We start from the raw sequence: 17598 nt of genomic DNA on the forward strand, positions 1-17598 counted from the left end.
GGTGATTCGGTACCGCGGACGAGAAGACCCTCAACGCCTCCGTAGACAGCCGGCAACGACTCGAGGCCGAAGTAATCGTTCAGAAGCATAGTTCACCGGCTTCCGGTAGATCAGCAGCGAAGCGAGCCGGAGAGAAGATCAGCGAGAAGATAGGCGGCAAGGAGCAACTGCACATTCGTGGTACACGTCGGCAGCGGAGCATCATGTGTGTCCGTTCGTCCGTGAATAACGAGACCGGAATCGAGCCGATCGCGCCTACCTCGAGCGCAAAGCGAACGCAGGCCGACCGATTGACACGCATCAAAGAGAAGTACATCAGGCTGCATGATGAGATGCTCGACCGGGAGAAGCAGGAGCTGCTGCGCCAACAGCAGCAGGAACGAGCGGTGCTCCACGTGTCGGGTCTGGCCGACAACGTCTTGGCCATCAGCACGATCCACTACAGCCTGTTGCTGCAGGAGCTGGCCAAGTACTACGAGGTCGTGCGCCGCACCAAGGCGTTCAAGTGAGTAGTCAAGACTCATGTTCTGTCGACAGAATCCGCTGACAGTATCTGGCAGCAGGTTGGCGGGCAAAAAGCGAACAGAATCTGCAGCGGGTAAGAAGTGGAGTATCGCGCATAAAATTTTCAGTATGATAAAATAACGGTGACATATATCTCGAGAAGAGCAAAGGTCCGCACTGTGACGCGAAGCCGTCGATCGTCAGATCGAAGCGTTCGCGTGAGTCGACGATACTAATTGATCGCATTAATTGTTGGGGTGAAGAAGTCGCTTTTGAGAGGAAGAACTCGTTGCCCATGGAGAAATGTAACTCATTTGTACCGTTACCGTTACTCATCTTGAAAAATAACTCTTTGCTGCCGTCGTTAATCAAGGGGAGTAACGAGTCGTCGCAATTTCCATTACTTTCTCTCCATCAAGCTGTGAACACTTCCTTCACGATTCACAGTTGCTCGTTTCGCATACATTTCGTATTCCATGTGCAAAGTGACAATTACGCTTAATTAATGTCACCCGAAAAATATAATTGCTTTGTTGTTGCCATCGCTACGATGAAAGTACCAGAACGCGGCTTCGAATATTCTTATTGTTTTGACTTTTAAATTTGAATACTTAAACTTTCAGCACAGAATACATATGTATATATTCAACATATGTACAGTGGCGTGCAAAAGTTTCGAGCCATAGTGTCTTTTTAAGATACATGATAATATATTGATTTCCTCTAAAAATTAATTATATAAAATAGTTGACATAACATTCTTACAAATAATAGTACAGTTACAAAATTTTGAAATTACATAGTTTCTAATTATTTAATCATATAATATTTACATGTGTTCAAAAGTGTTCAAATGTGTTGAGCCGTATTCTTGTTATGACTTTATTAGCCCGGTTTGTTTACGTTTATTATGAAACTTCTTCGTAAATATTTGCTTTAACTAAGGTTCAGTCTATTGTCTATCGCAATGCCGAAACATACAAGCCTTCAGTTACACGAAGCCGTGATTAATCTTTCTCAACAAGGAAAGGTTCCTCGCGAAATTGCTAATTGCTTATTAATTGATAAAAGTATTGTAAATAGGATTATTGCTAAATATAAGTTGACGAACTCTTTAGCTGATAAACCACAAAACGGTAGACCTCGCAAAACTACAAAGCACGTTGATAAAATGATTAAAAGAAAGTCGATAGCGGATGTTAGAAAAACTGCCATGGATATTTCTCGAGAACTATGAGAAGAAAATCTTGCTGATATTAGTCGAAGTACAATATCTCGACGTCTAAAGGAAGTAGGACTTTTAGGATGTGCTGGTGTAAAAAAACCATTGATTAGTGCAAAAAATAAGAAATTAGATTAGATTTTGCAAGGAAATTGAACATTGGACTGAAGTTGATTGGCGAAAAGTACTTTTCTCTGACAAGTCAAAGTTTCAGTTATTCGGAAGTGACGATAGGAAGTATATACGACGTCCAACAGGCACAAGATATAACTCAAGATACCAAATTTCTACCGTAAAACATGGTGGAGGTAACGTGATGGTTTGGGGATCATTTTCTTATAATGGAATGGTCCATTGGTTGAGATCACGGGTACTATGGACGCTATAATGTATCGAGATATATTGACACAGCATATGCTGCCATATGCAACTCGAAATATGCCACGTGGTTGGATTTTCCAACAAGATAACGATCCCAAACATTCATCAAAATTGATAAAAGAATTTTTCATCGCAAAAAAAATGCGAGTTCTTGACTGGCCCTCGCAATCGTCGGACTTGAATCCTATTGAGCATTTGTGGCAAGAACTCAAACTACGTACATGAAATAAGAAACACTCCAATAAAGCTGAATTGTAGCAAGATTTGCAAAATTTACTCAATGGCAAAATTTACCTCAAGATCGTATTTCTAATTTAATAGCATCAATGTCTCGCCGTTGTGCTGCTTCTAAAGGCATGGCAACAAAGTATTAAGTCTAAGAAAACGTTGATAACATTCTCTGTTATTATTTTTCAATAATATATTTTTCTTATAAGAAAACTTTTTGGCGCAATACTTTTGCACTGTTTGTAATAAGACATTGTGTAAAAATAATAAAGTATTTAGAATTATTAAGAGTTTGTAAAGTTTATATAATTGTAGGACAAATAAATATATTTTGTTTATATATATGTCTAAAGTTTTTAGCGCTAATTATGAAATGAATATATAATAATATTGTGTGCGGCTCAAAAGTTTTGCACGCCACTGTATATACAGGGTGTCCCATTTTAAATTCCTCAGGCAAATATTTCGAGGAATATGGAAGATACGGAAAAATGTTTCCGACAAAAATTGTACGGTTTCAAATGGGACATAAAACAATATCAATTTGTTTATAGATGACGTCATTCTCGAGATATTCACTGATTATTACTTTTCTTAAATGGAAGCTCCATTTTCTTATTACACTATCTTTTTCTACCAATTAATTTGAATAATTTTTATCTGAAACATTTTTCTATTTACTTAATATTTTTTGAATATTTTAATATATTTAAGGAAAACTTGGTAACTTTTTTAGTATCTTTTTCTACCAATTAATTTGAATAGTTTTTATCTGAGACATTTTTGTTTAATATCTTTAAGATCTTTTGAGATATTTAAGAAAAATTTGGTAACTTTTTCAATATTTAACTGACGATATCTCGCTAACTATTTGTTGGAAGAAAAAATAGTACTAGACTTTTTTATTCTATTTGGTCTCAAGAATATATTGTTACAATAGTGCCCTAACTTTTGTTAACTTATCGACTTTTGGAAATTTCAAAATCATCAAATTAACAAAAATCAGAATGCTATTGTAACAATATATTCTTGAGACTAAATAGAGCAAAAAAGTCTAGTACCACTTTTTCCTTTGACAAATAGCGAGATATCTTGAGTTAAATATTGAAAAAGTTATCCTTAAATACCAAGTTTTCCTTAAATATCTCAACAAATATTAGGCAAATAAAAAAATGTTTCAGACAAAAGTTGTTCAAAATAATTGATAGAAAAAGATGATATAATAAAAAAATGGGATTTCCGTTTAAGAAAAGTAACGATCAATAAATATCTCGAAAGTGGCGTTATCTGTAAACAAACTGATATAGTTTTATGTCCCCCTTAAAACCATGCAACTTTTGTCTGGAATGATTTTCCGTATCTTCCATATTTTTCGAGATATTTGCCTGGGGGATTTGCCTGGGACACCCTGTATATTCTGCATTAAAGACCTAAATATTCGGATTTAAAGACTCTGGAATAATAAGAACGTAGATATGTCCTGTCATTGATATTTTTAATGTTAAAAAAGATAACGATTCTTATTGAAAAAAAGTAATTTTAACGGTTACGGCGTTACAAGTAATGCGAGTTACTTCCCAAACCTGTTACCGATGAAACAAACTGAAATTTTCACGTGACGTTGGAATCAGATTCACAAAAGAGAACGTAGCTCCAACTCGGTAACTAAAAGAAGCATGAAAGCCTCAAATATTAAACAAATTTTCCTATTTGCTTCCTTCTTTCTTTTGTCATTCTTTTTCTCTGTTTTTACCTTCTTCTTTTTCCGTTATTTTTATTCTCTTAGGGAAGATTTTATTATTCTTATGTTTATATTTGTTTTTACGCATTTCGAGTTGACGAATCTCAGAATTAATTGCACCTTCGTGTCTATTCTCGAAGTACTTTCTCTCCGTTCGTCCGAATTCGTTCATGCAAGAAACTTGTATACTACGTAATATGTTACTTTCCAAACGTAATCTTATTTACATATTATGATAGTAATATCACGATTTTTATTGTGATTATCTTCGAATCTAACGACTACAGATGTATCCTAATGCGTCGTACGATAAGAATGAGCTAATTGAATTTTAGTATCGGAGTCAAGATGAAGAAAAGCGCGATAAATGATAATCTTCCTGGCTGAATCACACAGATAACATGTAGAAATTGCGCGAAATGCGTCTTCTTTTCTCTTTTTTCAATTTTGTATTGAAAGACCGTTCTTCCGCGCGCGTACTTCCAAATCTGCGCAAAATTGAGCGAATTTCAGATCGTTGTCGGAGAGCACCGAAACGAACGACACGCGTCGAAAAATCACGTAAGGTTTTCGCGACGAGTCGTCCTCGCGCGCGCTGGCGCATTTAATCGGCATACAAACACGTGTTTCTTTCCGCGACTTATCTCGCAACGAGACCGTCTTTGATCTACTTCCGGATTGTTACGAAAGCGACGGCGTACGAGTTAACGACTCGCGATTGTATCGCGATTAGTATTCTCCGCTTGAAAAAAGCCGCTCGAAAATTATTCCAACGAACGGTACGCGTCCTTTATATTTAGTGGAACGAAACGAGTAACTTCTGGAGGAAATCGAATCGTCGGCCTTGGAATGTATCTGATACCACTATATGACATAAACTAGACTATTTTTATCTCTTTTCTTTTTCAGGATATTATCGACACGGCTGACAGAGTAATCTTGACAGTTTGTTCTTACACACGCAAAGTTCTTTAAATTATACGATGTCACCGGTTTAGAGAGAGCTTTTAACAAACTAAAATTTAACATGCTTTATGCACACATGCATTTATATAAATTATAAAATTTTCCATACAAGTTATACCGTATTATCGATTTAGAGAGAGGGAGAGTTTCCTATTAAATTAAAACTTAACATCTTACGTAGTCAGATACGATTATACAAATTATAAATTTTTTCTATAAATTATCCTACATATTACCGGTTTGGAGCGAGAAGTTTTCCTTATACACGATGCGTTCTTTCCTTCTTCTTTAAGCCACTCCCCAAAGATGCTTCTGTGACTTCTCTTTCTCCTCCTCCTTTTGACATTTTACACGCAATTTCAACGTCACGAGTCCTTGAATCTCACAGAAAGTATCAACAGATCCTCTCGAGTCGCGATTAAACCCAAGACTTTTGTCACCTTGATAACAAGTCTGTTCTTTTTTCTTTTAATCGAACAGCTTGCACTTTTGGCCTTTAAAATGAAACAAGTATGTAATGTAGCGTTAAACGGAAAGGAACGAAGATTCAAAGCAGTGGTACTAGTTTGACTAAAAAGAAGAAACCTAATATGACTCTGTATTCGCGTGCACAGAGAAAAATATCATTCTATTACTAAGAAAAGTGATTATCCAGTTTACTTTCCCATTTTAAGCAATGATTATCTCTAACAAAGAATATTTCCTCGATGACAGCGTCAAAATATGTATATTCATCGCGAATTCTAGATAGGCTCATTTCCATACCAAAGAAAAATTTATTTTCTTTCTAAGAATATGATAGAACATACTCTTTATGCAAAAAACAAGTCAATTAAAAGAAAAAAAAATTTAATTTAATATTTCCGTTTTAATTGAATATTCTTGATTCAAACTTATTAGAACTCAGAATGTATTTTCAGTAAATTTGAAGCTTACTTGTGTGTGTGTGTGTGTGTGCGAATTGAATTTGCAAATATATAAACTTACGAAATACCTGAGAAACGGTTAACATTTTTCAACATTTATTTGAATACAATGTGTCTCTTTCCGTGTGCAAAGTCATCCTTGAACGAAAGGCGTGCGCGGGGAAGAAGCAAGTCGCCGCGGTCGTTGCGCGCGCTTTTCTCGGACGTTAACGTGTGTCTCTATAATTAACCAGGCAATCATATTGGGTAACGATTACGCGTCTACGGCGTGTCTCGTGCCTGTTCAGGCCGATGACTGTTACAACGCATACGTTCACCTGGACGATAATCGTAAGTTCTTGGAAAAGCATGATTGCACACCGTGCATTCCTCCAAAGGACTCACGCGAGTCGGAAGACGCGCGAGAATCCTTGTGCGTTCACACCTCCAACTTCGCGGAAGTTATCGCCTGATTTCTTCCTCCTTCAATGAGTAATCGAAGGCTCTTAAGTTGCCGACGATTCCGATTTTTTCCCTCGTTTTTCTTACTTTCTTCGACGATATCACCGCGTGTCGCATTTTGCGCCTATATTCGACTGTTGTTTCTTTCAACGGTTAATCTTCCAAGAAGTTAATCTTTTTAGACGACTTCTACTTTTTCCCTTTTTCTACCTCGTCTTCGACGATATCGCGACGATTCGCTCGGTTAATATTTTTCTTCTTCCTCGATCAAAGTAATGCACATAAATAACGCGCGTATTCCGTTATCATTAATTTCAATCGCACGGGCTTGCTGATGGAAGCTAATGGATCACTTCGCGGCGGAATTTCGCGTGTGTCCATTTTCGAGCCGCCGCGCCGCTCGTGAGCCGTAATAAGAAAAATACAATTAAAGTCGGCGCATTTCCTTTTTTCTCGGGCGAACCTCGCGCAGAAACCCGTTCGTACAAAGATGCCGGGAGCATTATCTCATTGGGGCCGTTCTTATTAAGTGATCTGCGGCGCCTTGGATCGTAACGTGCCTCGAAAGTGCATCGGCAAAATCGACTTTCGACCGTTCCCCGATAATTATTCCGGCGAAGCGTCCTTCACGCCCACACCGTGGTGGCTCCTCCGACGATCGCATCGTGTTCTCGTCCCGATTATGAATCTCGATAACAAATTTTTATTCCAACAACGAATTCACTCGATTATCTCGTACGACGATACGATGTAGATACTAAGGTAAACATCCGGATAATTCAATTTCCGACCCGTCTGAGCCAATTACATCGTGTTCTTCCGATTGTGTCTCAGACAAACTCGGACATGCGTGCAAATTTTAATATCCTCTCTATCTATCTATCTATCTATCTGATGTCATATCCAATATTATTCGAGATCTCTCGAGTCCTAACCGATTCGTCGAAGCATCTTTCCTGGAAAGAAATGATTATATACGGATTTAGCTCTCTCTCTCTTCTATATAAGATAATTATATACTGAGAAGACAATATTTAAAAAATTTATTCGCTGAAACATTTACTCGGTGGATACTAATATCATGTTTATTTAAACCTAAATTCTTTTATTTAGATATAATAAACCATTGCATTCATGAAAAGCTACAGAAAACGTATATCTTCAGAAAAAAAATTTTTTCTCGGTGTAAAAATATGTATATCGATATAAGTAAATATTGATACACCGAATAAATATGTTTTAACTTTTAGACATGTTTCTCTCAGTGTACGTAATTATATTATATGTTCACATCAAAAACAATGCACACAATGTAATAAGATACAATTGAAGTAAATTCTTATATTTTTTAATAGCCCACATGACGTCAACATTTAATTGAATAAAAATTTTTTTTTCTTCATTCAATATTTCTTTTAAATAGACGTATACATATGTGGCTATATAAGGACAAAATTTATACACACAGGTCATGCGTAATTATATATAATTATTTATTATAGAACTTGTACACTGAAAAATAATTGTATTAAAATTAAACAAATATTTGTTCGAATACGATTGTGAATACATTTATTCAAATTAAGCGACTAATTTCTAAAATGAAATACAGAGGTTCTCTCTGAATGTAAACTTTTTTCTTGATTTTTAGAAAATAATTGAATAATTAATTAGAAAGTAATAATAAAATAATTTTAGGAATTAATTTAAGTAAATGTACCCACAGTCGTATTCGAACAAATATTTGTTTAATTTTAATATAATTTTTTCTCAATGTACGCGGATTTTGTCGATTAACTGCATATGTGTGTATGTGTCACGTGTTGATATATCAGTAACGATAATTGCGGTCATTCGAGGGATTTTTATGAGTCCGACGTTACTCAAGAATTTCTTTTTATAGACTCTGTACTGATAGAAACTAACGGTAGGAATTTTACCAGCAGCGGTCATCTGCCGAACACATGTCTTACCTGTCTGCCCGCCTGCCTGCCTGCCATGTCGAATGTGCATGTTAGCGGGCCGCCATCGAAGGCATCTTTCGTATCCTCAATCCATAACAATCAAACGCGACCGATTTGCATACGTCATTCTGTACTTACGATTATTCAGGTGAATGAACGCGCGTAAACTGTACATGGAGAGAATTTTATAGCTAAGAGAAAATCATAGAATTTTGTAGCCAAGAGAAGCTCATCGGCATTCTGCCTTCGATTATTATTCTTCCGCTTTATAAGTGCTATTCATATTTTAACAACTGAGATCCATGAAAAATTAAAGAGTAATTAATTAATTTTATATATCAAAAGTTAAATCTATCAAAAAATTTGGGCTTTCTTTAGCAAATTGAACTCTACCGACTTCGCACGCAACACACACACACGTCCAAGAGACGTCTGAAGGACATGCATTGTGTAGATTTATTTCTGCACTATTAGAAAAAATGAAAAGAAATTGCAAGAAACTTATACAAGAGAAGGATCATAAAAAAAGGATCTCTCTCTCTCTCTCTCTCTCTCTCTCTCTCTCTCTCTCTCTCTCTCTCTCTCTCTCTCTCTCTCTCTCTCTCTCTTTTCTTATACGCGCTTCGTCCAGCAACTTTACCTCCGAGTCCAAATGACCGAGTGTGAATAACTAGGACGACGTTTGACAGCAGTAAGACGAAAGGACCGGATGTACGTAATAGAGTGAGGATATATCCACGCGTATTACTCTTGGTCGGCCGCAAAATTGGCGAGGACCGATTTCGCCTGCCATATGCGGCCACAATCTGAGCGAGCAACGTGTGCGTGCCATCTCGCACGTTTCCCGGTGCCGCTTGATACCGATGTCTACGCCTAAGTACGTGCGCACTTTTGCACGTGTGTAAGAGTAATACACTAGCTAGCTACGTCGACACGTAGCACGTTACGACCGCGCTGTCCGGACCTAATCGACTTCGACTGCCGTCCGCGAGGATCCCGTGGCGCCGCGCCGACGCGCGAGATGCGACTTTGACTCCTCCATGAAATTCGAGCGGATGAAATTGCAAGTTGCGACACCGTGTCGCGATTTTGCAGACTGTCGGATTCTTCACACGACATGATGATATCGTGGACGTGAGTGATAAAGAGTTTCGTGCCACATTCCGCAAGCAGCGAAACGCAGAAATCTTCTTCGCGAAGATCCTTTCCCTTCGCTCGCTTGCTCCCATCCCAGATTTAGAAGAAAGAATCTTATTTTTACCTTCTCTTGTATATATTATTACTTCTCAAAATATTGTTTTTAATTATGTATAATTATCATCTTCATATTGCCGAGAAGACAAACATACACTGAGCAAAAATTATATTAAGATTAAACAAATATTTGCTCGAATACGACTGTGAATACATTTATTCAAATTAAGCGACTAAGTTCGAAAATGAAATACAGAAGTTCTGAACGTAAACTTTTTTCTTGAATTACAGAAAATAATTGCTTAATTTAAATAAATGTATTCACAGTCGTATTCGAACAAATATTTGTTTAATTTTAATACAATTTTTTCTCAGTATACGAAATGAGCGCCATTCGGATTTCTCAGTCACACGTTATAACACATTCCTTACGCGTAAATATCATCGTGCGATGTATGTGATGTACTAGAGATGTACGAACTATTCGAATTCGAATCCGAATCCCTATGATTCGAATCCGAATAATTCGAATAGGAATCAACTAATATTATCGCGTTTGCGCGCATTAGCTACAAAACCAGGGCCATCTGGGCCTGTATGTTTGAACCCTGTAATTAACTTAACTTATAATTAATAACGTAATTATAAATTACTTTAAATATTTAAATATATATTTTACTTTAAGATGATATTACAATATCAATGTTCCCTTTCATGTTAAAATCTTCCATCATTATTTGCATGTTTAATAGCCATGTTAATAGCCATGTTAAATTTTTTAATGATTCGATTCGATTCGATACATTCGATTCGATTCGAATTCGAATGAAATTTCATAGATTCGATTCGATTCGGATTCGAATTTAAAAAATGAGATTCGATTCGATTCGATTCGACATAAAAATTCTTGATTCACACATCTCTACGATGTACTTATCGCGATTATAAGGATAGCACAAAAATAGCGCATTGTGAAATCTATGTACAAAGGATAAAAATATTTATCTGGTCAGATGAGCGAGCGAGATGACGCAAAGTGTTCATTGGGATTTTCAACGTGTTTTTTCTTTATGCGCGTCTCTCGCGAGCTCTTTCGCGAACAAGCGGATTCGCGATCGACCTTCTGCGACAGGTCACAGAGATTGCATCCTGATTGTGGAGATTTCGCGGACGAATCTATTAATCTGTAGACAACTGGCATTACAATCGATCTTGTCGATTGATCGGTCGGAAACTCACTCCGCGATAATCACAACGTTTACAATATAATGCGCAATGTATTTTGCAATCACACGTGTTGTTGCAGATGTTCCTTATCGTATGCTTGCCGTGAAAAATTTTTCTCAGCTGGCAGCTGAGAGACTCTTGTCAAATTAGTTCAAGGATAAAACGCGTTCCGCCTCTTTGCAGAGTGATTTTTTTACTCGCTCACCGAGAAAGAAATAAACAAGAAAACCTTACATGCGTGCTATTTTTAAATTTTGTGTCTCTCTTTCCTCGCGCGCGAAGTTGCTTATATGACACGCTAAAAATATTGCAAGCTCACAATTTGCACGTTTTGTATATTTCGTGACGCGTACCTGAAATTTTGTAATTGTTTCGTCGATGTCGAAGCCGACATCGACGTCGAGGTCGAGATGATCTAAGATACTTTTTGGCCATAAATTTTTCTTTACAATATATTTTTCTTTCTTTTGAGTTTTAGCTTTAAGTTTCAAATTTCAAAATTGATATAAATACAGCTTTACAGTGTTGTTAAATAATTATAAATGTTTATTATTTATTATCTTCTTATTACTCACAATTATTATATAATTCTCGCCTGTTTAATGACTTGTTTAATGACTCTTATTATATGGTATAAATTGTAATATAAAGGCTATTTATGTATTGTTACAATAGCATCCTGATTTTTGTTAATTTAATGATTTTGAAATTTCCAAAATTCGATAAGTTAACAAAAGTTAGGGCATTATTGTAACAATATATTCTTGAAATCAAATAGAGTAAAAAAGTCTAGTACTATTTTTTCTTCCGACAAATAGTTAGAGAGATATCGTAAGTTAAATATTGAAAAAGTTACCGAGTTTTCTTTAAATATTTAAAAAAATATTAAGTAAATAAAAAAATGTTTCAGACAAAAATTATTCAAATTAATTGATAGCAAAAGATGATATAATAAAAAGTAATGATCAATGAATATCTCGAAAGTAACGCCATCTGTAAACAAACTGATATAGTTGTTTTATATTCCTCTTGAAACCAAACAACTTTTCTCTGAAATATTTTTTCTAAAATGTCGTGTTTACAAAAAAATCGGGATGGACTGGTCGGGATGGGTGGTCAGATACACCCGGTATACTGCTTAACTGTGTGACGATCGCATAGTAAGTGACATTTGGGCTTGACTAGAAAGTACTCTTGCGGTTTACGCTCATAATATATCATTAAAATATCCCGAAAAAATAATTCGTGTTAATTCGTGCAAACTTTTATGCTATATCTAAACCACATCATAAATAATTTATCTTGCATAAAGAAGCTTCGACGGGCATTATAAAATGTTAGAACGGAATAACATTTGTTTGCAAACGGTTTAGAAAAATGTTTCAAAAGCATCCCTGGGTTCCTGAAAAGTTTCATTAAATCACTTATAAATAGTTATTTTTCTCTTTCGAAAGCATTTTCTGTTAAAAATGATTTTCAAAAAGAATGATTTTTCAGCGAGAAAGTTTTATTTTTAAGCCACTGCGTGAAGGTGACAGCCTTCTCGCACGCGCGCCGCCAAAAAGACATGGACATGTGCGACTGATTGTTTATTTGACGTGACGCGCAATTAATGAGAACGTAATCAGAGCATTAAGGCCACCCGATAAAGGAGAAGAAGAAAAAAGAGAAAGGGGAAAGGGAGAGATAGAGAGAGGGGGAGAAAGTACGATAATTTTACGTCTCGTCATGCTAAATCGGTTAAATATCCGATGACAATTGTATTAAGTCACGAATAATTTCTCCAAATTCGATACTTACGGTTGGCATAAAGAGGATAAAATTTCGATACGAATAAAGAGGATAAAATTTCGTGTATGCGTGCTCTCGTGTCGACGAAACGGTCGCCAGCATTGGGTTCCCTTCGGGGCGCTCGCAGGATCTCGTATCGGCCGAATCGTACGCGCGATTTTTGTTACGGAAAAATAAAGAGAAGAGAGAAAAAGAGAAAGCACGAGGATGGCACGTTGGGGTGTTTGACCGGGCGTTCCTCATCGCTCATAAACCATTACGAGACACTTCGGAGAACTCGCGAGGATCACGTACGCGTTAGTAATATGCACATCGTTATACGCGACGTGTACATGCTGCACACAATTTTATTTTTGCATGTTTCAGTATGTATAAACGGCAGAAACAAGTCTGCAGAACCTTTTGATTCGTTGGAAATGAAAGCACCCGCTTTTAAATGGAAGGACCGGAGTTCAAAAGTCTAGAGAGACACGCGTAATTTTCACATTCACTTGTCTATATTTTCAACAATATACTAATATATCGAGCGAGACTCGCAGCGATATCTTCCGCTCGTATAAAATTATCTCAAGTGAAGTATGCTAATATCTTTTTTTTACCCGCCGCCGTATCAATTGCGCTTAATGGCGGGGCAACTAAGAGCCTGAAAAGCGCGAATCGATTTAATGTCGGATTTAATGTTGAGTTGGTATTAATCGGACGATTGTTCACATTGACTACGAGGTGGAACGTTCCCAGGCGCATCTTCAGGGTGTGGGTAGATTTATTTGACTTTGGTGTGTCAGGACACGTCGCGAAAGAAATAGCCGCTAACTGCGAGCCCGCCAACTTGCGTATTATTTAACGGAAGAAGAAGCAGAAAGAGAAAGAGGAAGAAATTTTGGCGACAATCGTTGATATCCTATTGTGAGTCCACGAGAGTAATTCAAGGCGCTCGTCAACGAATTATCTAGTTGCGAAGATACACGTGCACATACACATAAGCGCGATTCGTGGTCTGGCAATATTGTATTTCGTGAATATTATGCCATAAGGACAGTCAAAGTAAATTTTAGAGATGTGCGAAACAAGAATTTTTATCTCGGATCGAATCAAATCGAATCTCATTTCTTAAATTCGAATTCGAATCGAATCGAATCTATGAAATTTCATTCGAATTCAAATCGAATCGAATGAAATCGAATCGAATCATTAAAAAATTTAACATGACTATTAAACATGCCAATAATGATGGAAGATTTTAATATGAAAGGAAATATTGATATTATAATGTCATCTTAAGTATAGTAGTAAAATATATATTTAAATATTTAAAGTAATTTATAATTAAGTTATTAATTGTAAGTTAAGTTAATTACAAATTAAGGGTTCAAACATACAGGCCCAGATGGTCCGTTTTGTAGCTGATCACGCAAACGATAATGCATTTGATTTGTATTCGAATCTTCCCGATTCGAAATTTTCCAGTTATTTGGATTCGAATCATAGGAATCCGGATGCACATAGAGAAAGGAGAAACAAGGCTTTGTTAAACGATTTAAGACGGATGCTCGATTGTAATCGAGGCAATGTGCGTCGTGAATTCTACCTTATCTCGCGGAGATATTTATGCTTTCTTCTCGCCGAAATTAATATGACCATGAGCAGGTTGTTCTATCGCCTGTTGAGATAGTATGAAAACAAAACAGCATCAATTTTTTTTACATGGTGAAACGAATATTGTCCATAAGTTCGCTCTCTCTCTCTCTCTCTCTCTCTCTCTCTCTCTCTCTCTCTCTCCCTCCCTCTCCCTCTCTCAGATTTTCTCTAATCGAAATACACCGAGAAATAATTATTGCAATTTTGAAAATCTTCGAAGTACCACTGTACAAACTTGAAAGAGATCTAAGGAGAATTACTTCTGAGAAAAAAATTTGGGAGAGATTTGAGGATTTATAATTATATAATTAATTTAATTTAATTTAATTCATATAATTAATTAAATTTAATTTGTATAGTTAATTAAATTTATATAATTAATTAAATAAAGTAAAGGAATGTATACATATAACAATCTTTTAATTTCAAGATTTAATCTGTTATCTAAAAAAAGAATTTCTTGGGATGTGGCTTATTCAGATGATTAAAATATGGATTCGATTTCGTTGCAGGATCTTGTTTTATACGACGCAACCTGCTCACGTAATCATGATCGCCGCAGTTTTGTTCGTTACGTCGTTTCTCGTTCCGACGAAGGAAAGGGTGCAAGTCTCCTCCGACTATTCTCATTCAAGAACAACATCCTTCATTTACCTCGCATCTTTCGTTATGCACTTTGGTGCCCAAATCTGGATGACTTTCGTATCAGGTAAATGGGAAACGGTCGCATTGTTTAGCCACCAATGTGATTCTCCGATTAACTTCCTCCATAATGTATGTTTCATTTGTAGGTTTGTCTTTATACTTCGCCTTACCACGACATACATTCGGCGAGGTGCAGCGCGTCCTGTTCCCGAGATATTTTACGATCAACGCGTGTCTAAGTCTCACTACACTCCTCATATTCGTCAAGCATCATCCGCCGCACACCTGGGACACGGAGATCGCTATTCAGGTTCGTAAAAATATATAAAAATGAAACTTATATACTCACTCGTACATACATGATATATGCAGGATGTCCCATTTTAAATCCCCCAGGCAAATATCTCGAAAAATATAGAAGATACGGAAAAATGTTTCAGACAAAAGTTGTACGATTTCAAGTGGGACATAAAAAACTATATCAATTTGTTTACAGATGGCGCTATTTTCGAAATATTAACTGATCATTACTTTTCTTAAATGGTAACCCCAATTTCTTACTACACCATCTTTTTCTACCAATTAATTTGAATAATTTTTGTCTGAGACATATTTTTATTTATTATCTTCAAGATCTTTTGAGATATTTAAGGAAAACTTGGTAACTTTTTCAATATTTAACTCACGATATCTCGCTAACTATTTGTCGGAAGTAAAAATAGTACTAGATTTTTTTACTCTTTTTGATCTCAAGAATATATTGTTACAGTAGTGTCCTAACTTTTGTTAACTTATCGACTTTTGGAAATTCCAAAATCATCAAATTAACAAAAATCAAGATACTATTGTACAATATATTCTTGAGACTAAATAGAGTAAAAAAGTCTAGTAAAAAGTCTACCATTTTTTCTTTCGACAATAAGTTAGCGAGATATCGTAAGTTAAATATTGAAAAGATTACCAAATTTTCCTTAAATATGTCAAAAACTATTAGGCAAATAAAAAAATGTTTCAGACAAAGGTTGTTCAAATTAATTGATAGGAAAAGGTGATATAATAAAAATTGGGATTTCCACTTAAGAAAAGTAACGATCAGTGAATATTCCGAAAGTGGTGTTATCTGTAAACAAACTGATAGAGTTGTTTTATGTCCCTCTTAAAACCATACAACTTTTGTCTGAAATATTTTTCCGTGTCTTCCATATTTTTCGAGATATTTGCCTGGGGGATTTAAAATGGACCCTGTATGTATATATATATTTATTTATTTATTTATTCATATGTCTAATTTTACATAATCACATTTGATCAGATGAACGATGACGTATTTCTCGATTATAAATTTCTACAGCAACTTTTAATGATAAAATTCTCCCCTAATTTTTAACTTGGTAATCTTTAGGCTGACAGTTATGATTGATAATATTTTCCGTACAGGTTGGCGGTATGTCAGGTGCTTTTTTCTTGGAACTGCTGATACGACTCTACCTGACACCACCGCTTCTGCGGCTGATCGTGCTAAAAAATAATTTGGAACGCACGGCAGGCGTCGGGAACGAAATCGGCCGTCACAATACCGGCCCGTTGAAACACTGTCCGCACTATCTGAACATTCACCATACCTTCCGTCGTGTGCATGTATACATCGCCGTAGGTAATATGCTCACTATGGCGTGCACGGTGCTTCATCTGCATTATATAGCGAGCAAATTGTGCGTTCTGTAAGAAAACAGTCTATGATCTATCGGTATACATCGTGAAGCCATCCTCCCTCGAAATACTCGTTCGCTTCGGGAACAGTTTTCGAAGTATACGTAGACATAGTTTACGTAATAATTTCCAAGAAATGCATGTCTCGTACGATGATACAATATTGATAAACGAATGCCAGAAGTCCGAATGTGCCGGAACGCTCCCCGCGGTACGACATGAGAAATATTGATAATCTCTCCTGCCATTATATATATATATATATATATATATATATGTGATTATATGTTTTATATATATATATATATGTGTGAAATTAAAGTAAGCATTTTGACAAGTTAGGCGAAATGCGAGTCTTTCAGCGATGCAGTCCTTCCTCATCCTTCCTCGTATCGAGAAGACGCTGAAAGAAAAAACGGGAAGAGGAAGGAACAAAAACGCAGAGCGAGATGGTCGCTCGCAAGTGCGTGTTAAACAGCTTTAGAACGGCCACTGTAATAATCTGAGCTTGTTCTATGTTCAAGTAGAACGACTACTCAGTACTCGTTAGTAGAACGTTCAGTAGAACGACTACTCAGTGAGAATCGCTCGACTGTCTCGTTAGCTCGTGATCGTTAATGGGACGTCGTGCCGATCGCGCGCATATTTGCCGTGATACGTATCCTTTCAAAGCACTATCCGGGAGAGAATCGAGCCAAGATGATGAAGATAATGATGATGATGATGCTGATGATGATAATGATAATAATGATAATAACAATCGACAAATTTTCTCATGATATATCGATCTGCTTTTAATTCCGTGATAGTGTGCTGTATAAATGATTTATGGAATAATTGTGCGGAGCGCATGCAATTCCCGAGAGACTTTCTTGAGATCGTGTATGGATATTGATGATTAATGAATTTGTATTCGTCGACGAGTGATTTCTCGTGTGGATGACACCTTGGGACGGAAATACGAGAAAGTGTCTCCTTTGACGTACACATGACTTCACACATAGTTAATGCCTTCTATTT

At 36.4% G+C, this 17598-nt stretch overlaps 1 protein-coding gene across 1 annotated transcript; it reads left to right on the top strand.

Moving 5' to 3' along the window:
* The first annotated feature begins 203 nt into the window (after window positions 1-203).
* On the top strand, window positions 204-16846 carry LOC105185623 (uncharacterized). The gene is made up of 4 exons (XM_025306420.1): window positions 204-505; window positions 14736-14932; window positions 15015-15178; window positions 16306-16846. The coding sequence occupies exons 1-4, from the start codon at window positions 204-206 to the stop codon at window positions 16591-16593; spliced, it is 951 nt and encodes a 316-aa protein (XP_025162205.1). The 3' UTR covers window positions 16594-16846.
* The last annotated feature ends 752 nt before the right edge of the window (window positions 16847-17598 follow it).

The sequence above is a fragment of the Harpegnathos saltator genome, unplaced genomic scaffold (assembly GCF_003227715.2).
Source record: "Harpegnathos saltator strain DR-91 unplaced genomic scaffold, Hsal_v8.6 scaffold779, whole genome shotgun sequence".
NCBI lineage: Eukaryota > Metazoa > Arthropoda > Insecta > Hymenoptera > Formicidae > Harpegnathos > Harpegnathos saltator.